This window comes from Leptosomus discolor, chromosome 7 (genome assembly GCF_034619465.1).
Source record: "Leptosomus discolor isolate bLepDis1 chromosome 7, bLepDis1.hap2, whole genome shotgun sequence".
Taxonomy (NCBI): Eukaryota; Metazoa; Chordata; class Aves; order Leptosomiformes; family Leptosomidae; genus Leptosomus; species Leptosomus discolor.
Window position 1 is genome coordinate 56435191 of NC_141397.1, and position 22582 is coordinate 56457772.

Here is a 22582-nt window from a genome sequence, read left to right on the forward strand (position 1 = left end):
CTTGATGAAACAAGAACTGAACTTCAATCCTGCTAAATGATCAAAAATTTGTAATAAGCATATCTTAATTTAAATTAGGCACCACTGCTGCATTTGAGAAGCTTTAGAACAGTCCACAGCAATTACTATCTACTGTGGTTCATGAAAAGCTTCTCTAAGTGCTCCATCTGTACACTCCAGTGTACAATACACTCTCTTACTTACAGAGCACATGCCACGCAAGCAGAATGCTTTGCAAAGTAGCTATGTATAGAAGCTTTCCCAAGGAATTAGCCGTTACCCTAAATATTTACTGCAATTATTGCATTTCACAGACTTTAAATCTCTCCTGATGAAGCACACCGTATGCCATCGATATTAAGCCAAAATCAGTTGGTACTACATGTGTTTTGAGCGCTCCTCAATCCAAAGAGCAGTAAACACACTAAACAAGCACAGCACAGAACTTTTGGTCGTGGCAGAAGACTTCTCACGGCATACTTCATATCTGTTATAAATCCTAAACATGTTTTTGAGTGTAGTTAGCAGAAACTCCATTGCATACTTGTCTTCTACCCCCGTAGCCCCAAGTAACTCCAGATCCCTTTCTATGAAGTTGAATACATCTGCTAATCTTTCTTCCCGTTGTTGTAAGGCAGTCCTGGCCTCATGAAGGCGTTTGCTAATTTCTTGATACTCCTCAGGTGTGAATCTTCTGTAGGCTACGCATAAAGTTCTCAGTCCTTTCTGTGAGAAAATAAAAGACTACATTCAGAGCAGACAAGATTCTGAACTAACAAGAAGGCGTCACCTGCAACTTGTTCATTTCAAGTCACAGAATTTTCTTCCGATTAGCTGGGCAAGTATATACACTTACCAACGCAAATTCATCCACATGTATCCTTGTTTTGTCTATTTCTCCACTCTTACTACGAGGAAGAACAGAAGATTCTGCTCCCTTTGTGAATAAAAGCTTTTCCCCTAAAAAGTAAAATAGAACAGAAATTAAGGTTATATACTATTTAAGGAGTTCTCAACTGCAGCTTGTGCAACTTCTGATCACTTACCTGAGGGACTCTCTACAATGACACTCATTCGTCTGCGATTTGGATCAAACTCCAAAACATGAAGCAATTTATACCTGTATTTTGTGTTTTAATAGAGGAGGGAGGGGGAAGAAAAAAATTCTTAGACATAGATTTCCAAAGACAAGAGCTTTCCCCAACGTGTAATTTTTATACAGAAACTCTAGAAGTAATGCTACCACCATTGAGGAACAATCTCTGTTATCGGTGTTTGTGCAAATTGACTGCTTTTCGTCACTTTATCTATATATTTAATTCCATTCTACAAGAATAAAAGGTTCTTCGACCAACAGGAATAGTCTCCTTAATCCTAGCTTTACATCTGGAGATGACAATCCTTTGTCCTTCTATCATTACTTCAAATGTAACTTTGAAAACTACATTTTGTTTCTAACACTTGTAAACAATCTACACAGTTAAACAAGAATGCATGTCCCTGATACCTGGACTATTTTTTGTTAAGTTACACTAATCTAGAAAATTAATTTTAGACATTATGTTTAAAGTTCTGCCAACTAACTGACACAGACCAAATAGCTAAAAGGTGTTATGACATACTGCAGATACACAGTCATCAATAATATTTCTACTCATTCGGGGACAATTTAAAATATGATTTTAGATCATGCATACATGAAACTGATTCTGGGAACTTAAGAGCTCAAATCGCAAACTGTAAAAGCTGAATAAGCCACCCAGTTTTGCAACTCTACTACAGTCTCAACCTTTGAGGAATGGACAAAGACAAAAAAAAATTTATAATACACATCTACACAGAGTAACTCACACAAAATTCTTGCATCTCAGTTTCCATTGGTAAGGAATAAGATGCAAGCTGTCTTGAAGACATCAAGGGAAAAGCATTAAAAAGAGCACGCTGTGGAAAGGCAAGGTTTTCTTATGAACAGTGAGGATTAAGAAAGTATTACACTAATCTTCACTGCTGTTCTGTCCTGCAAAAGAAACAAGGAATAAAAACGAGTACCTCTCTGGTTTTCCGAGACTTTTTACTTCCATACTGTCCCCACTAGTTCCAGTAAATACAACTCCAACCCTAAAAGGAAAAGAAAACAGACATTTAGTCATCACTTTAGACATAATGCCTATTGATTGGGGGGTGGGGGAGAAAAGAAAAGAGGGATCTTATACCTCATCACTGCTCTCTATTTCTAGAGGAAATGAATGCCCACTTTCTACAATATTTTCATAGCAATATATGCTGCCCACTATAAATTCTCAAGAATTTCCATAAATATTTTAAATCATCACTTTATTATATGCCTAGGTTTTTGTGTATTTTATTTTTGTATGTTTTCATAGTAAACTGACAGTGCAGGCCCTGGGCTTTACAATCTTTCTGAGCCGTTTTTAAGCTTGCTTTTACTGTGAATTGCCTGCCCTAGTAGGCAATTTCTACATTAGAGAGTTTTGGCAGTACAACTCACCGGCTTGCAGCTTCAACTAAAGCTTTCTCATCTGGTGAAGAAGCATAATACTCCAAGGGGGATGCCATTCCATTGGCATGCCAGGGACCATCAGCACCATCTGTTTGATCTGCATTGATCTGCACTGTATGACAAAGACAAACTGCTTTCAAGAACAGTTCTTCCTCTTTCATCTGTAAGAAAGAAATAACTTTATTTGTAACATTCATTTATCAACCAAGTTTCGAATATACTTAAAAAAAAGGTTTTTACTTAAAAATCTGCCAAGTATTCCATGTTAAATAATCACATCTCAATATTTTTAATAAATACTATTTGTTCAGTAACACTTAATAGCTTCAAACTACTCAGAAATTCTTTCTTTTTTTTTAAAATATGCTAATGCTAGAAGACTAATTCTCTGAAACAAAACACTTTCTATCTAGGATGCCTAATGGTGGGGAGGCAGGGGCAGCGGGGGGGAAGTCTTACCAAACTATGCCTATTTCCATCTGGAGAATCTTCAGAAAACCCCTCTGGAGTTAGTTTACCGTTGACCTCTTGGTACTTTACGCCATTAATGGAGCACTCCCGAAACTGCATCTCATTTTCAGTTAATGTACCAGTTTTGTCTGTAAACACATACTCTACCTTTTGTAAAATAAAACGAAAAACAGACTTTGTATTGGTTAGAAGTAAAAAATAAACATCATCTCAAATCAAGACTCTCCACTACACATCTTTTTTTGATCATGTAAAAATTTTAATTTCTGCCATCAGGTATTTATACCTTATTTCTAAATTAATCAGAAACCAAAGCGCAACCAATAAAACGTCTGCAGTAATGAATTTTAATATTAAGAAAGAAGTAGAAAATAAAAGATTTTAAAAAAGAAACAAAAAACAAATTTTTTACTCTACCTGTCCCAATTCCTCATTAAGGTCTGAAGTATTTACTTGTGCTCTCTGGTTTGTTTCTTTGTGATACAGGTCAAGATCCCAGCCAATAAAAAAAGATCCAAGAAATTTTTGCATCTCAACAGTCACATAAAGTGAAATAGGTATGATAAAATTGTAAAGTACCAGAAAAGCAAGAAAATCTGAAATAAATCTCAGAATCTACAAAACAAAAAGAGAAAATGTAAAGATTACTGCAGTGATCAGGTGAAACCTGGTTACTTAGTTACATTTCAATATGTACAAAGAATGACAAATTGACAGAGCTGGAGGAGACCAGGTCCCACGTACACGAGAGAGACAACACACACAAGACAACGCAGGCATTGCCAGGTTGCCCCAGTAACGCGCCTCCAGACTGATGCAAAAAGACTGCCTTAAGCTATGACTGGATGTTTTAATTCTCAAGTTCATTAATTTTTGTCCTTTCTACTGGATTTGTCAGGAGGGCTGACAATTAATATTAACTGTTGTGGAGATTCTGTTTTCAAACAGGCCCCTTCAAAGACTCGGGTCTGAAAAAACTAACATGCTCCCTATTCCATCAAACAGCACCATTCACAGGTTTTTCAAAGGAACCATAAATGGTGAAGGCAAACAACTGATATTCCCCTTTGTCAGAGGAATCTGCAAGTATTGGCTTAGGACAGCAGAGCGACAAGAGGGTTCCTGCCTACTGGCACTCCCCAGTGACGTGGGTGATCCAGACTACGTGACAAGAAAGAGACCGTGTGGATTTCAATAGCACAGACTCCTATGCCTCTTCAAATCGCTGTGTTTAACACATATGTTTCAGGTAAATAGCTATGCAATAGGTTAGAAATCTCTCTTTATCCAGTATGACAATTTTAACGAATTCTGAAATGCAACATTACGGTCTCTTTGAAGTCTTTTTCATTTGCACAAACTCAGTATCTAAACTGTACCTTGGGAAGGCTCTTAACACCACCTGAATATTGAGCAAGGAAGATTAGAGACGAGAGAACTGGGACATCTCTTTCAACTCTACTAGATATTGGTGTAGGAGAACATTTTGAAGAAAGGGAGTATAAAAGTAGTCAACAGTTTGCAAAGCTAAATAACGTCTGTTCTTCCTAATTAGGGAGTGTTGCTATAATTAAAATCAGTACCAATAATTAAGGTGTCTGACAAAAACTCAGGAAGTTCTATGCCTTAAGAGATCTTCCAAACTAAACCAGAAAAGACAGATAAAGACTGAGAGCAGTAATTCACTGCACAAAAAAGTTTTCAGTAACTGTAGTGGTAACTTGAATTAGTAGTTTTAAATGAAACACAGCATTGAGATAAAGATATTTTCCCAGTTAAACCACAAAATCACTTTGCATGACAAGCTTCTGAGAAAGTTGCATGTTCTTCTGAAATGCCTGTAAACTCTTAACTCTCCTTGAATCAAAGACATTCTCAAATTACTGCTTCTTCCTTCCTGAACCACTACGTACTAACTGCAACTTTGCCTCTACTTGTGAAGCAGAAGAGAACTCTCCTGACTTGGAATTTGGACCTTTTTGCACACACAGCACCTAGTAAGAGCATTCAATTCTCAGCTCTCTGGGAGGTGGGGAGGTTGTGAGGGGGTGTGAGTGTCAAATATCCGACACCACATCACGTATGCAAACTAGCTTTCCAATTCTTCTGTGCTTTGAAAATCCCCTCTGCTTCTTAGCATCAGCTTCAGCCAGCTCCTGAACTGCTTTGGAAGAAGGCAGACTCGTACAGAATCAAAAAATCAAACAGAACACAGAAAAATCAGAATGATTAAAAAAAACGACACTTCTCAGAACTGCAGACTTAAGGAACGCTTCAAAGTATGCACCTAATCTCTACAGGAAAGTGAGAAGGCAAGCAGGAGCTTGAGCAAAATTACAGCCTTACAAAACTGTCTGAACAATCTCAACATCACAGAATGTCCAAAATGCCTGAACTGTGAAATCACTGCAATGGAACGTGCACAAGAAGAGCCACCCTCCTCCTCTTTTCATTTAAGGAATGACAAAAGACACCCAAAAGAACAAGAACTGTAACAAGAACACGGAACATCAGAAATAAGTTCTAACAAAACTCAAAATTTTCAAAAAGCTTGGTCTTTTCATGAAGGAAAAAAGTCCAACCAGTAACAAGAGGTGAAATACTTCTCCTCAAGGGTGAGGCTACATAGGAACAGCTCTCAAAAATACTGAGACAACACACAGATTCAAGTGGATCATGTGGTAGTAACACCTGTATCCAGGAACAGAGACATAATAAATATCACATTCAGTATACAGTGGTTGAACGTTCCTCAGATATGCAACTGGGTAGAGCTACATTACCTTACTGCTGTTTCTTTCATGCTCCGTTTTTTCATTATACCAAGGCTCATCCCATTTTTCTTCAGCTTGCCATGCATATTTTAAAATAGTGCTCAGAATGGCTTCAAAGAGGAGGATTATTAGATAAATAATCAAAAAGGAATTCATGGACCTACAAAGAGGGGAAAAAAAAAAAAAGGCAACTTCAGTTTATTCTACCTAATCTGTTGACACACTGTGGTTACATGAATTGATCAAAAACTTCCTGGACAATTTTTTTTAAGTTGTATCCTGTGTTTGATATGAGTATAAAGTTTCTATGTGACACGCAAGCAAAAGAAGTGAAAAATCAATTCTACATCTACGATATACTCTACATATAGCAACAGGAAGACTAGATTTAGGTGCAACAATACCCCAACAGGTGACTTGTGTCACACCTGTTGTACAAGATTCTGGGAGCTGACTTACTCTTCTCTTCCTCGACTATCTAGCAAGGTTGTGAAGGCAGCACAAACAATGACAGTGGAAATCCAAGGCTGCATCTTTTTCTTCAGTTAGAAGAGCACTACCACGTGCATCTGATCATTTAATCCCATTCTATACCAGGATATAGTCAAACTTGCCTCTATACTCTGTAAGGCTAGCTAGACCATCTTTCCACCCCTTACTTTGATGACTGAACTTTTCTGGTGCAGTCTACAGTTCTGTTTGTATCTGGCTATAGAAGAATGATCAATCCCATGTTTACACAAGAACGCGAGGAGGCTCTCTCAGATTTTTAGTTACCTGAGTAAAGGCAACACATCAGAACTCCTCTTCCCTTTAAAATAATTCAAAAGGTTCAACATATAATGTCTATTATTGTAATACCTGTCCTGTAACTGTGAGTGAAGATTTTTAAAACTAAGCCTGTGACTTGTGCTAGAAGCAAGACTCATTACAAAACATATCTGCAGTTTTACAGTAAAGGATGCAGAAAACAGCAGAGGCTGGGACTGTTGTGAAAACTATCTCTGAGCATCTGGTTCAAGCACCATTTCACCTATCATTAAATCTCAAAAACAAACCTCCCAAACTAACTTCTGCTTTAGGCCTTTTTAAGCTTGGGTACTTCAACTTTGCACACTACTGAAAGAATTAATAAAGGATGAAATACCAAGAAACAGATTTTATATTTATAGCTTCCTACTGAAGGCAGAGCAATTACACTCTCTTCCTTTGCCTACAACCCAGTGAAGAGGTCATCAGGGTTTTAAAGTTACTGAGGAAAAACTAAGTTAAAACTCTACAAATAAGAAAGATATTAGAAAATAAACATACTTTTCTACTGCTGACCGTTTCTGAGATTTACTCTTGTAATTTAATGCCATCTTTGTCTCCATACCTGTATACACTGCAACACCTGGGAAGGAAGGGGAGGGGAAGAGTTATACTTTATTTTCTGCATACATACAACTTTCAGAATTTTTCCTTTTAAGAAACATAGGATAAAATCAAGTCGTGATATTACTGTTGTGTTTACTTCAGTACAACAGTGAAACAGTATTTTGTAATTATTTGCAATATTCTGCTATAGTAAAGTAGCTCTACTGAAGTAATTTTAACACCTACTGAAAGTTAATTATTATGACTGTATTGCTCTTCAATATGTATTTTATGGAAATCAGAGTGGTAAATCTCAGGAGAAAGTCTTGAATAATGGATAACAGTAACAACAGTCATTTATCCATTGAAGTTAAGTTATTCCTTTATCAAACCACTTCAAATATTTTCACGGAGTGGAGCTGGAACTTTATATCCTTAGAGATTCTCCAGCATATCATTACTTTCATCTATAATTATATCCCCTCGGGTAACAGTCAGTAAGATTATTACAATTTCTTCAGTGCAAGTAGAATTAAACCACAGTTCACCAACATGTTTTAAGAAGAGAATACTCTTTAAGTATTTAGATATCTACAAACCAAATATTTCTTTAGTGTTTTTTAATCTTGCTCCACGAAGTAAGAGACTTTCAGGCCCAAGAGGTCTAAAAAGAAACAGACATATCAGCATTTAAAAATTAGTTGTTCTGTATTCTGTAGGACGAGTGAAATCGAGCATCCTATGCAAAGTTGTCCTATCTCCCCTATGAAATTCCACTGCAACAACTCCAATCCCCACCCTCGCTTAGGTCCATCTTCAACCCTCTTACCCCTTTCACCACACCCACCCACACATCTGCAGAGCTCTCAGCTTTCTTTCATGTCTCCTTTGGTCACTGCCATACTCTCCCACCACTGCTCAATATCCCAGAATTAATGACTCAGCCAAATAGACCAAATGGCTGGTTCAGAGAGACCTGCAAGTTACGTGAGAAGCCAGCAGGCAAAAAATCTGTGGAGCTCACAGTGCAACAAGAGTGCTGTTTCAGGTTTGGCTATTTTACCTATCTTACTTCTACCCCTCTGTCAAACTGAAATGATCTAGCAAGTTAAAAAGCTATTCATACCAGAGAATCAAAGACAAACTAGATGAACACACCACAACAGTCCAAGTTCTGCTTCCTAACACGACAGTGAAATTTCATAATACCACCATATAGATTCATTTCACTGACTAAGTTAACAGTGCTGTGAAAATAAAGGTCCAGTTAGAATCAAGGATCATGTACGGTTACAGCCATACGTTCTACTCCAGAGGCTGTATCATCTTTAGAAACTGCCAGCAGGGCTGGTTTGAAATAAAGAAGAAAAAAAAAAAGGTGCATTCACTATTTTTGCCAGTGTTTCAAGTGAAAGCAGAAACCGAACAATTGCAGTGGCCAGGTTGACATACCAGGTAGAAGCAAAAGAATTAAAGATCATACGCCAGGCGCCATGGCATACAAGGCCTTGGGTTTGTCTTACTTTTCCATTAGCTGTACCACAAGCAGTCCATAAACACTATTGTATAAACAAAACTCTTATACTTGAAGTTCCTTCAAAAGCGTAACACAGTTACTCAAAAAACCCACCCCAAATTCACCCCACCTCCCACAGTGAAACATTTAACTTAAATATTACTGCAAATGTGACAGTTACCAATAGGTTCTTTAAACGACACATACATACGTTAATATTTCAGGCTAGACACACTTTTAACTGAAAAATGGAACTAAAAGGGACTACATGCTTAAGCATTTAACATTTTCTTATACAAAATGTAATTTATATTTCTGGATTCAAACATTTTTTGCAGTTTGTAAAACCAAAACACAAAATCTGAATCAGTGCAACACAGACCAGACAAGTTTATCTTTTGACAGTTAGAAGATACAGCTCCACCAGTAGTCAGACCTTGCAATTATTTTTCATCCTCCCTTTAAACTGGCTCTGTTGTCAACTAAATTATTTTGATAGGTTATCCCAAAGCTGAACCTGTCAAGCTTGGCAGTAATGGATTATGAAAAGCTCTAAGTGAAGTAGCACATGAAACAATCTTAGAAAAGAGCTCAGTGGGTTTTTGGGGGGTTTGGGTGGGTTTTTTTTGTGGGGATTGCTAAGGCATTGGACTTGGAGCCAAGTGATCTGCCTTCTACATTCCCGTATTTCTTAGAAAACCATTGACAAATCATTGATTCATTCTGCAGATCATTCTGAACTCCATGTTACTCCTATCTAAAACTGGCAGATTGACAGAGCTTCATAGGAGGCTCTCAGATTGAAAGCTGAAAGCAGTTATCCCAGAGGGGTGCGAAGGCATTTGTCTTCAAGACAACCGTCAATCAGGGACACCTCCTCCCGAGCAGGCCATGTGGGCCACTTCTGCAATATGTCTCTGGGCCGTGTGCCTGGGGAGAGGCGAGCGCTGGCTGTGCCGGTGCCTGCCCATCGGTTAGCACCGGGAGTGAAACGCTGAGCTCCTCATTCAAATATTTTGGGGCATTTTCAGGTGAAGGATGGATTCCGAGACTTTCAGTCTGGGACTTTCAGTCTGAAAACACTTTCAGTTCTTCAGACTGAAGACACACATTACATGGAAAATAATACTGCTTTAAGATTTGATTCAGGTAGAAATTTCACTTTGGAAAAAGTATAAAGGATAACAGTTTGGACATTAGAAGAGTGAAAGAATAGTAACAGATTTCCCTATCTGTGACACATTTATACACCATAACACAGCACTTCATATTTTCAGAAGAGGTGACCAATTTTTTTGAAAGCTTTATTATCAACAAGTCTCAAGAGAAAACTATTAAATAACTTGCATGCTAAATATTCCTGAAAATCTGGTCATTTCTTATGAGTTACTTGCCCGTCTCACTCCTGTTCTTCCTATTTTCTTTCCTGTCCTGCTGTGGTGGGGGGAAGTGAATGATCAGCTGTAAAGACGCTTGGCCGCTAGCTGGGGCCAACCCACCACAATTAGCAAACTTTTGAGGAGGTCCACGTGTAGGTCTGTAAGTGGCTTCCCATCTTTATTTTTATATTTCACATGTGTTTAGGTGTATGCTACTGGCGATGACTGCACAGAGGAAGGTTGTGAGCACGTGATTATGTGCACACAGCTTTACGTGCACACAATTATGTGCTGACTATTACAGATGTAAGCACTTATCTTTGCAGTCCAAGTAGTACAGTAGTTTGAAATATATACTAAAAACTACAAATTTGTAGCAGAGGCTTTGTTAAAACAGACCTATAATTTCTAGGAATTTCAGCTGCAGGAACACCTGTTCAGTGCCTCTGATAAACAGATGATAGGGGATCTGTTGTAGTTTACATAACAGGCCACTGGAAAAATGTTTAAGATCAAGAAATGTTTTAAATAACAAATAGCAACAAAGTTACCAGCTGACTACCCATGCCTAAAAATTACCCCTTTCAGAACAGCTGAGCTTTCCAGAACTGTGTCATTAAATCTGAAAAACTGTGTAGTAATGAACTTCCTTTCACTAATTTTTTCTCACCTCCATTTGAAATACGCAGCTACAATTGATACTTTCAGTAAAAATACCCCTCCCTTTTGTACATTCAACAGTAACTCTTTTTCATTATGGTCATGATTTTAACCACCTCCATCAGTTCTAAACATTAATCTTAGAAAATTTTGCTTACCGTACGATTTCTTCAGTTTGTTGACTTACAGTTATTCTTCCAACAAATCTATGACAGACAGCCATGTGTTAGAAATATCTACATAAAGACTCAAAAATGTAAAAAATCTCCATATTTTTCGAAAAGTTATTAAGGTTCACAAGTACAAAATAATGGACTTTTATTAACAAACAAAACCAACATGGCCCCACTGACAATAATTTTACAATAGAGATTTAACAACAGAAACATTTATCCTTCAAAAGAAAGTCATTTGAGAAAGCCTATTAGGTTTCATTAATAAAACCACAAAACGTTATATTTCTTACTCAGTTAAAAGATTGTGACTTTTTGATGTTTCAGTAAGAAATAATTCCTCAACAAATATAAGCTAGCATATTATCCATCAGAAACAGTAATTTTTCATTTAGTAAAGCCAATCTACTCTGCTTTTAAAATCTGACACTTGCATATTTAGCACGACCCCAGCTACAAACAGGGACAAACTTCTATAGTTAATGTACCTTAACTTGATGTTCTCTACAAACTGAACTAAAGATCAAATATCTGAAAAGCTGTTCAAACTAAGTATCTTAATTTTTAAGAATTTAATATTTCTTAAAGATCTGAAAGCTTACTTAAGAATAACTGCTGTGATATCAAGTAGCAGTTTTCAAAACCCAAGTATAGCTACCATATTCCATTATACAATTCAGGAGAAACGTGGATGGGAATATAACTTTTGTTACCTATGATGCTGGTTTATAGAGTCTAGGACATTGCTTGCTGATGTTAAAAGCTGAAATGAAGCACACTCAGATACAACTGCTTTTAATCTAAATTTTTGCTGTTGAAGAATGGAATTCAAATCTTCTCTTGAGCATAAGCAAAACAGATGTGACCAACATGTATCCCAAGAATTAATATAAGCTTACAAAATTTGCTACGGTTTGAGTTAATTCCATTAAAAATACATATACTATATAGTACTGAAAACTCCTGGCAGAACCTCATACAACTCTTTCTCCAACCGGCTCATACTCAAAGGCCATGTAATTTTTAAAGTCTGAAAACAAGCTTATTGGTTAGAACGGAAATGTAGATAAGTGCCATGATTAAAATACAAAAGCTAAATATTATCCTATAATTTCTGGTTTACTACTGAAATACTCAAATTTAACTTGTCACTTGCAACTTTAAGTGTATGTGTATAGACACATTAATTTAAGCACCTATCTGAAGCTATTTTAATTCCAGCAAGACCCATAACATTCCTAATATTAAACACTCCATTTTGATTTAGTTTCAAAATATTTACTAATAAAGTGATACCTGTACAGATCTGCTTCTGGCTGCTGACATTCTATAACAGCTACAAGTTTGTCCAGGTTGGCAACGGACTGTAACACTGCTGTTTCTGGGACTGCAACATGTGTCTGTAAAACAGAGTTCATTAAGTCAACGACACAGACCTACCAGGCGGGGGGGGGGGTAATTCACAGGCTGAAATGAAAATGGCATGGCAAATTAACTACATTGTATTTCACAGCAGCAACCCAGACCTTAAGGTTGGTCTCTCCATCCAAACTTGCAGTAGTAACATGGCATGAACCGTCGACTCGATCAGATGACAGAAGCACCAGATCAGCAGGAAAAGTCTCATCTTTGGCTACTCTGACAATGTCCCCCACCTAACGAAGTGAACATAAATGAGAAGTGTACAAATAGAGTTTCAAAAGAGAAGAATTCATTTCAGCATTGTTACCGAATCATAATGAAACAGCCACAACGATCGCTAATAAAATAAGAGCTTTAGCTACGCGATAAACACAATTTTCAATTTGTCCTTAGGCACATACCCGAATGTTTTTAGATCTAGTTTTTACAAGGCCACCACTTCGAACAACATAAACTGGAGCACCGTTTACTTCATTGTCTGCTTTATGTCGCAGCCAGTCTTCATAACCCTGTGGAAAGCAGGTACAGCGCAAATTTACTTTTTAAGCAAGAAACCTATAAAGCATAACAAATATCATCTAAGCAAATGTTCTTCAAATTACTTGCTGTGTAGCCTGAATACAGTTACTAACTTCTCTTGAGTTTTTAACACAGCTGTTACTCAAGAACATGGGAATTAATTTTCACTCACTTCACACAAATGAGTAAATACAAATAAAGCAGTGGAGAAACTTAATAGTCCCATGTTCTGTTAAAACAAACAGGCAGTGGTATTTTCTGCAGATGAGATGAACAAGCACCCGTTCAATCTTTTATCTACATGTATTAATATACCACAGAAATGGGAACATCACTCCCAGTCTGTCTTATGGATTTCTTTTTTTTTCTTTTTTTTTTTTTAAGAGAAGTAACAGACTGAAATTACTTCATGTCATAACATATAGCTCCTCTTATAGTTACTGCCATAGCCTATTCATGAAATCTTAGGATTTCTTCATTTTGTATGACTCTGTACAGCAGAAGAAAGGTTTTTAGTTCTTTGTGAGTCCTAATGCAACAGTTCACAGCAACTGAGTTTTTAATGGATAAATTAAGCATTTTTCCTTTAACCGATATTTGGCACCTCTAAATATCCCATGTACACACACGTGCAAACATTTGTGAGAGTGAATCCAGGTATATTATTCCCCTCCTATTTTCCTAAACTATTAATACATTGCTTATTTAATCTAATAGCATGATTTCTGATCCCCACAGTCTAGGTACTGTTCGGAAAGACCCACAAGCAAGCACAAGAAATGGATCAATCTAAGCAGGAAGTTCAACTCTCTCTTACATCCTCACAAGACTCCTACAACTGATTTGCAATAATAGAGACATTTCTTAAGATGCTTTTCTGTAGGTATAAAAATGTGAAAGTTAAAACCACTTTTGTGGAAGTCTGCAGATGGACGAAGGGGGCCCTCTGAAATAGCAGGTAATCCCAACTCATCCTAGAATACCACAAACATTATACATGAATGTCACAACACAAAAAGTACTAATGCAGATGCAGTTTGGAGAATTCTGCAGTTGACTGGAGTCTGAAGGAAAGTGATATGATGAATTTAGTATGTTACAAATACAGTTTTGCAGTTCTGCCTTCATGTACCTCCACTGTTACTAGCAGAAACGAGTAAGGACAGAACAACTGTGTTACCTTGGTGGAAAAAGGAAAAAAAAAGGCAGAGGGAAGCAGAAAAAAAAAAGAGAATAAAAGAGGGAATCTTTATATGCCAACTGCTTAAAAATTAACAATTAAGCATGTAGTAATAGCAGCCACATGGAGAGACACTGGGAAATCAGAATCCTAAACCCCTAAGTAAGACTCTCTAGGAGTCCTTCCTAATCATATGAAAAAGTAAGAGTCAGTACATACAGCTCCTTGTTAAAGGTGACTGACAGAGGAAAACAAGGATTTAACTAACATCCAGTAACCTTGGGGCATTTGTCTCATAAACCTGAACAGCTGAGCAATATGGGCATTTGGCAAAGAACTGAAATTTACCTTCTTTAGAAAGTACAGATTTCAGCGCTTTCTCCATCTGACACCTACTGCCTACAACACAAGGGTGACACCTCACACCAGGGAATTCTTAAGAGCCAACTTACTGTGGTCAACTTAAATTCCCCAAAAATGTACCTACTGCGGCATTTTTGAGAGTTTATTACCCTCAGTTGTCAATATTGCAAAAACACTGTTAAAAAGAAAGATGCAACGGGAAAACAGGGACTGCTGGTTTACTTTTATGAACAGAAACTAAAGATTAAAATCCTCCAATTAAATTATATTCTTAAATCCTGCTTAAATAACTGGATCAATGTACATAAGAAAAAGACAAAATTAAAACAGGCCTGCATATTTTATTACCAGGTTCTTCATTCTCAGTTTAAGTCTATATTTAACCAAAACCTGCAAAGTAGTTGTTTCTAATTTACCTGACAGTCAAGTAAACATCTGTGCCCTATCAGCTTGTTCGCTAAATAGCTATGAACTTATTGAAATGGACTAATTTCTCTAAAGTTCCTCAGGAATACCTTTATTTTATTGTACTTTGTTGGGGGTTTTTAATATTAATTTTTTGTTTTATTTTTATTTATTTTATTTTCTAATTTTGTACTCCTCTGAGGACTGCATACGCATCTTCACAGGCATAAGGAGAAAAGTGCTCTGGCTAACAAGACAGAGAAAATGACACAGCATGAGTTGCATCACTTTGCAGTCCTGTATGTCCTTCTTCTGACCTAGGTGCAACTACACTTCTAAACCGAAAAGGTTCTATCTCCTTGTCTGGGATTAAAATAAGGCCAAGTTTTGAGGTTTGCTAGAGGTGTCATGTTAACTGGCCTTCTGGAAGCAGGGGATAGTTTTTCCACCCACTGCTAAGCTCCTCAAACCTGCATACGGTTAATGCTTCTATTTTTCCCCTTCATCTTTTGAGAGACTACTAAGTTTAGTTTAACATTTATCCTGATGTAACTTTGTACAGAACCAGTGCCTTGCAGCTTTCAAAAGGCGTTTCTTCCCCTAAAATCTGCTTCCTATTCCACTTCTGGTTTGAGAGAAAATGGGACCTAGTTTTGAGACCATACTGGGTATTTTCCCTTCTGCATTCCAACAGAAGATTTCTCTTTCTTCCTTGTCCGCAGGCAGCCTGTTGGAAACAGCACACTGAATTGTCTTTCCAAGGTAACAGCTTGTGAATACTGTTTGCCTACTTTGCAGCAGGTAGGATAAATATGAGAGTCCATTAGATCGGTTTAGGTGGTTCCAATAGTCCTTGCAGAGATATTGAGACAATCAGAAAAACTCTTGATGCTTGGCAAGTCATCAATCATTTGAAACTTCTACAAGGAATGCCAGAGTCTCTGTTCTTTGCAATTGAAGATACTTAAATTTCCCAATATAAGATCGGACAGGAAACAAGGTGGTAACAGATTATTTTGGACTATTTTAGACTTACACAAGTCCAAATTCTTTCTGGAAAAAAATACTTATTACACAATCTCTTTCAGTTCGCACAGATTTAAGGGATATTTTCCATTGCCTACTTATGACTATACCTCCTGAACACGTGATTTTTGGAGGTGATGATAACAACTGCAATTGAATAGAATTAGGGCACTCTCCATAGACAAATTGCACAGCAACAAGATGAAATGTTAGTTCAAATATTACTCCAGCACTAAGATCCTTCTGCCCCAAAACATCATTCTATCTGCTTGAAAGCTGGAGCTATTTTTATTTTTGCCCTATTTCAGGGTGGCTTTGGCTCTTACTGGCACAGAAGGCAAATTGAAATTCCAGTTGTAGCTCCATAACAGTTTCCTGCTTATTTTTCAGTTGCTATGACTGCATCTCTTCCCCAGACAGCACTGTCAAACCCTTTGAAGGGGATAGTTCCTGAGAATTACCTCCCTGCAGAAGGTATTATAGTTTCTATCTGCATCACCTCTTATTTATGTGCTTGCTTCCTTCTCCTCTTGCTTTAAGGGTTTAAAGAAAACAGGTATTTTTTCTTTCTTTTTTTCCTCCCCCCCTTCTTTCCTTTTTAACATTCTCCTTCCAGGGTCTCTAGGTCTTAGTAGAATGTAGCATGGTGCTTGAACAAGGTTTCTATTAAACTCAGAACATTTTTCTTATTTCAAGTGTTATAAAGCACTCCAAAACATTTTATGCAACCAACGAAAAAGAAAACAAAACCAAAAGCTTTCTAAACTGGATCCTTTACCTGGTCCAGGATTACAGTTAATATATATTTTACCACATGAAATACATTCCTTGGGGCAAAGTTCGCCTTTAAACTACTGACAAACATGGATTGCACCATTGCTTCATCTACCCAAGCTCCTTTCTCAGTGTGTCATGTGGGAGGACTGGTTTTAATACGCAGCGAGGTGTGCCAAAGGAATATGTGAGGAGCTTTCAGAAAAGGTCTTATAACAAGTGACATGTAATGTTCAGACAAAAATACTGTCTGACAGTATTCACTGTCCATTTAAGGGTACCACAGTGAGTCATTGAGCACTTGACAACTAACCAAAATACTCAAGTTCAAGCATCTAACAAGAAACTAAATACAACTTCCTTTCTAAAAAGGACACCTTTTTTATTCATTCTTAGTATCTAAACATTATGTTGGTCAGACTTTGTTAAGTAACTTTACCTTAGAAAGACCTCATGCTACAAGGTTTTTTCCCTTTACCTGTTTTATGGCTGTCACAGTTATGACAAAGAATAATGGCAATCCACTGGTAATAGGACTGGTAGGGGTATCTATCATGAGCTAAAAGAGAAGAAAATACGAAAGTTAGCCCCAATTTCATTTTTGCAGTGAAGCAAGATGACAACTACTTTCCAAACTCCTCATTAGAACCTGTATTTTACTGCACTTTCTGCAGTATTTCTGGAGCAAAACTCAGTTCCCGACACCTAAATAATACATGTCAATAATGATGCAAACCGTGGTTCCAGGCCATAGAAATGTGATTAAGTCTGCGCTAATGCATGTGCCAATTTTAAGAGTCCTTAGTAAAAGGAACATATGTTTTCATCCTACAAAGATGAATTCAAAAGTATAGGGTATAGCAGCCCCTTCCCTTCAAAGGAAGGAAATGTACATTTTCGTGAAGCTGTTTCAATACTCTATACCGTATAATCTACTGCTTAACAGCAACGTAGAGTATAACAACATCCACTTCAGAAGTGAAAATAAAGTTAAAAATAATAATTTCCTTCAGTTTAGATATTAGAGAACACTTTCTGAAACTGCTCCTTTCCAGCTCCCCCAAGTTAACATGCAGTTTTTACAATTTGTGCTATTATTGCTGGCATGCCAAAAGTGCAGTGTATACACTAAAACTCTGTAAGTGGAGGGAATGTTAGTGGTTCTCCTCTGCTGCAGGAATAAAAACAACATGGTCAAGTGCTGTAAAGAAAATGTACACAAGAACTATTCAAAACCACAGACACTGATTTTATTCACTTTACCTGAGACTTATGGCATTGCTTTGGGAACCATTAAAGAAGAAAAAAAAAAAAACCATACATGAAGCTTACTCTGTTAAGAGCCAAGAAACCTCATAGAGAAAACAGATTATGTCACCCTACAACACATGCATGAGCTTTTTTTTTTTCCCCCCTCCACTGAAACACAGACAGTTTATAGAATACAACAAAAATCAGACCAATATTGTCTATTCTTCAACTATAGCACTGCAACTTCAGCTTGGCAGAATGTTGTTCAAGAAAACCCATGACAAAAGCATCCAATTTTTGGCTGGGTAGGGTTACCACGACATTTCTGCCATCTACACTCTCTCCTTCTTTCTCAAGAAGGCTCATATGTGAAAACGGAGCAAGTTTGTTGCTTTTGGAACTGTCATGGCAGCCTGCTCCTTTTGCCTCTCTCACCAGAACACCGTGGCCCTTTGCCTGCTACACAGCTGGACATGCATCCATCACACAACTGGTGTGGAGCCTCATGTGACCAAAATACAGTCTGTCACCATGTTTCTGGCATGCATATGTGTGGTGAACAATGTGGACCGGATTGTGCTGCATGTTTAAATCACACCATGAGAACTCACCCCAGCTCTGTCATCCCCAGCGGAATAAGGTGGTAATGACAGACACTGCGTCTTGGTCACATGAGATTCATATGACACAGAAGATACCATGGTGATCAACTTTTAAAGGCACCCTTGCCTTATAAAAAGAAAAAATATTAGATATTGATGAACTTCCAAATGGGATTTGAGTAAAACCAGAATTCCATTCTAACAAACGAACAAAAATGACCACAGCTTTTCTCCTGTTCTGTTTCCAAGAACACAGACATATAGACAAGACATTTCCCATACAAATTAGGGCATCCACTTGAGTCACAAAGTGAGAGAAGACCAGGATTACATTCTCAATAACAGTTCTGCCTTTAGATCCGTATTTGTTCGTGGACATCACATTTAGATATTACAGAAGTCTAACAGTTTGAAAGGAATGTGACTCAAAATTGTACTAAAGAGATAAATTTGCATTAAAAAGAAATAAAAGCTTTAAAAATCCAACACCATCTGTGGTTACTTTAAGTAATATTTACGTTCCATCTCCAGCATGCCCACATCTTCCTCGTGCTACAATATGTTCAACAGCACGAAACATCACAACAGGAACGACAAAGTCAATATTCTTAACTAGAATGGGCAACACATTCTGTTAGTCTAAGTTAGATCTATATGACTTTAGTAACTCCCAACACAGGAATTCTCAGCCTCTTAAGAAAGTTCATCCTTTTGAAATCTAAAAGAATAAGAGCAAGAGACACAGGAGGCAATGGATTAAAAACTGCAGAACTGTTCCTGCTACTGACATGTTGCAGAATCACAGACAAATCTTATGAACTCTACACTATTCCTGTTTTTTGTTAAACAAGGTACCATCTTATTCAGATGCATACCGTCCATGTTGGTTAACCACTGTGGAGGGCTGTACATGTCCAAAGCATTCTATTTTATAGTGAAAGAAAAGTCTGTGTACCCCAAATCTTGTTACTAACTCAGATACTAATTTGTCTTTCAAAAGATATCATCTGTCCTTACAACCTTTCTCCCACTTCTCCTTCATCTACTAAGTCTCCAATAGCTCAACAGAATTTGAGTATAATTACAGAGTTGGAGGTGCAAAGATCACACAAAATTTACAGACTGTCATAACATACTTGTGGATGTTCTTAATTAGAACAAATATACTCTGCTACAAGAGCCACAGCCATATTGCTGACCTATACTGTATCAATGACAGCACTAACAAGTGTCTTCAAAACCGACAAACTGTCAATCCTAGCTGTAAATTTCTGTGTTCATTTTATCTGAACAAATGGAATTCGAGGATCTTAGAACTGTGAGACAATAGTGTGTGGATTCACAAAAGCAAAATTCCACCTACAATCAGAATATACACTATGCTCAGCTCAAGAGCAAGCACACTGCCCAATTTGATGCAAGTGAACTTGAATGTCTGCATTTCTGCACTGATGTCCAAGAGGCACTTAAAAATGCACAGAGTAAAACTCCTGGTTTATTCAAACACCATCAGTGTCCACAAAAATAAAAAAGCCTATCTGGAATTTTATTATTAACTTAACAGATTTTAAATTGGATTTTGAGGCAGACAACTGCATCCCTGTGCTGGCAGCACAGTGGACTTTGAAGGTGCACACTTAAACATATTAGCATTCATGAAGATAAAAATCTAAGGACAGTACTTAAATTTGGACATAATTCTTTTTAAGGTTATGTTATTCTCTCAGAGAAACTGCATATGTGCTGGTTTTATAGACAGAACATGTAAGTATAGAAGTTAAATTCATAGAACAAAAATAAGCAGCAGAATTTACAACATAAATTGCCATTTCCTGAGTATTACTCAACTTACCTGAACCAAAAATATAATGAGAAAATAAAAGTTGGCTACTCTTCTGAACTGCTCAAACAAGTTTTTTGGAACAAAATTCCACACTGTATACTGATAGGAAAAAAGGGAGAGAGAAAAGAACAGTTATGACATGCTGAAGAATTTTTCAGCAAAATTCAGTTCTGCTGGCATTGAACTCTCTCAACCTAAATCTCCTCATTTTCCACCTCCCCTCCCCCAAACCTTCTTCTGGTTTTGCCCTACTCCCACACAGAACTGCTGTACTCAAGCTATTTATTTATTTATTTATTTCAAGCACAGCTAGCAGGAAAGCAGGGGTAGCAGCTGCATTGCCTTCACAGTCAAAGTTTCAAATATTCTCCTACCAACTGGCACAGGAGCAGCTGGAGTCATTTGGCTGCTTGCAACCTCGGTAGCAGAGAAGAAATTAATTCTTGCAGCTGTAACTTTCTCTCCTACACTACAGCGACAAGACACATCCCCACCATCAGTTCTACTGATTCCAATCCAAGGTCACACTAGGAGGGAATCTGCAATTGCAGTCCATTGCTGATGTACTTTATGCAGAGTACTAGCTTACAATCTAGCTATTTTGTAAATCCTCACACGCAGCTTCATCCTTCCTTTCGAGTGGTTCTGCACAACACATCCAGACACAGGCAACAATGGCATAAAAACTACTTTTCTTCAGAAACTCTGACCAACATGCTCAGCTGTTCTGTACTTAGGTGAGGAGGAAAGAGGGAAGGCAGGAAAAAAAACTACATAGGAAGCAACCTAGCTTTTTTCTCAAAGAAGTTTACAGCTTCTTTCATTCCAAATATTGTATATGCACTGTTAAGACATAATATACACATGCACATTTTCTACACAACTTCAAGTAACGTATCAAGTGGTTTTCCCATGCCAAATTGATTCCTTACCTTGGAGGATATGATTCTGTTGTCCGCAAACTTCTGAGGAACATAATGGCCATGTTGGGGAAAACGATTTGCTATATAAATAGTTCTTGTATCGCTTTGATGCGGTGGGTCAAAACCCTAAAACACAAAATAATAATAAAAAAATATTATCAAGAAAGACTATTTTATTAACTGTAGTTCTGTAAAATTCTTATCTTTGTACTGAAAAATTATATCCAGATATCAAGCAGCAGTTTTAGAATAATAGCTTTTCAATGTAGATTAAATTCTGCTGTGTCCAGAGAATTTTCAAAAATTGAGGAAAAAAATTAAAAAAAAAAATATTCTCGGTTTTGAGGTTGTGTACTCATCCTGGAAAACAAAAGAAAAAAATCCTAAGTCTCAAAAAGGATAGAGAATGCTTGGTACCATGCAAATTCAAAGCTCTGTGAAACTTAAGAAAGAAGAAACAGAAATGGAGATGAACACATATAAATTACAAAACCTCACAGCCACATCATGATAACCCTAATAAAACAGATTATGAGAAAAGTAAAAGGTCGAAACAAATAAGCCATACCAGTACACTGTGATAACTGGGTTTTGAAAAGATTCTCACCAGCTTAAAAAAAAAAAAAACACCAAAAAAACCCAAAAATATGCATCTGACCAGACAACAGTACTTTTCCAAACAAGTTTTATCTCCAAGAACTAACATTTTGTCTAACCTCAAATGCAAGTTCCTGTCATTACCACCAATTCATACATGAGTTGTAGCAACACTGAAAAAAACCTCATTAAAAAAAAAAAAACACAACAAAAACCAAAGGGATACTCAGAAATACTTATCAATAGTTTCCTGCCAAAACAGAAGATCTGAGTGAGGTCACTTGGAATTAAAGCCCTGTTTCAGGTCTAATGGTCAGTATTTTCATCAACTGCCCCTGCAAGGGGAAGGGGAATACAGGTATTAAATTTGCAGGTGACACTCCCTCAGGACTGCAAGACGACCGAACGACAAGAGAAAATTCAAAATCATCTTGACCAAGCAGATGCACGGAAGACTGAAAGATACAGCAGTGAGACACAATTAAACGCATCTACAAAAAGAGAAGAAAAGCCCGTATAGGAGCTCCGTAGAAAAAGATCGAAAGGCTGTAGCTGTTCTCAGGCTGAACGCGAGTCAGTAATGTCACCCCATTGAGAAAAAGGCCTTCAGTACTAAGGAGGCTGGAGAAGTGGGAGCTGCAGTTGAAGCACTATGAACCAACTGGACAGCATCCAAAGGAGTGGAACACAAGCCACAAGAGATCCCGAAAACATGGCATATAACACAAGGCTGAACAATCTAAAAAGCAAAAAGAAAACAAATTACAGTCATTTAGCCCAGAGGAGAGGAAACTTGTGAGATACTAGCACATCTTCCGACATCTAAA

The 22582-nt window shown here is 37.4% G+C and overlaps 1 protein-coding gene across 1 annotated transcript in view; it reads right to left on the reverse strand.

The window, feature by feature from the left end:
* The window catches only part of ATP11B (ATPase phospholipid transporting 11B (putative)), a 52885-nt gene that overhangs the window by 26358 nt on the left and 3945 nt on the right, over positions 1 to 22582 (reverse strand). The window contains exons 2-18 of the mRNA XM_086468609.1: positions 21168 to 21284; positions 20245 to 20334; positions 17018 to 17098; positions 12674 to 12781; positions 12377 to 12505; positions 12147 to 12250; positions 10836 to 10883; positions 7722 to 7786; positions 7078 to 7159; positions 5776 to 5926; positions 3410 to 3607; positions 2981 to 3139; positions 2510 to 2682; positions 2050 to 2118; positions 1047 to 1120; positions 857 to 960; positions 545 to 726 (exon numbers count right to left, since the gene is read on the reverse strand). Of these exons, the coding sequence (XP_086324735.1) occupies positions 545 to 726; positions 857 to 960; positions 1047 to 1120; positions 2050 to 2118; positions 2510 to 2682; positions 2981 to 3139; positions 3410 to 3607; positions 5776 to 5926; positions 7078 to 7159; positions 7722 to 7786; positions 10836 to 10883; positions 12147 to 12250; positions 12377 to 12505; positions 12674 to 12781; positions 17018 to 17098; positions 20245 to 20334; positions 21168 to 21284 (1934 nt within the window). The remainder of the gene's footprint in view (positions 1 to 544; positions 727 to 856; positions 961 to 1046; positions 1121 to 2049; positions 2119 to 2509; positions 2683 to 2980; positions 3140 to 3409; positions 3608 to 5775; positions 5927 to 7077; positions 7160 to 7721; positions 7787 to 10835; positions 10884 to 12146; positions 12251 to 12376; positions 12506 to 12673; positions 12782 to 17017; positions 17099 to 20244; positions 20335 to 21167; positions 21285 to 22582) is intronic.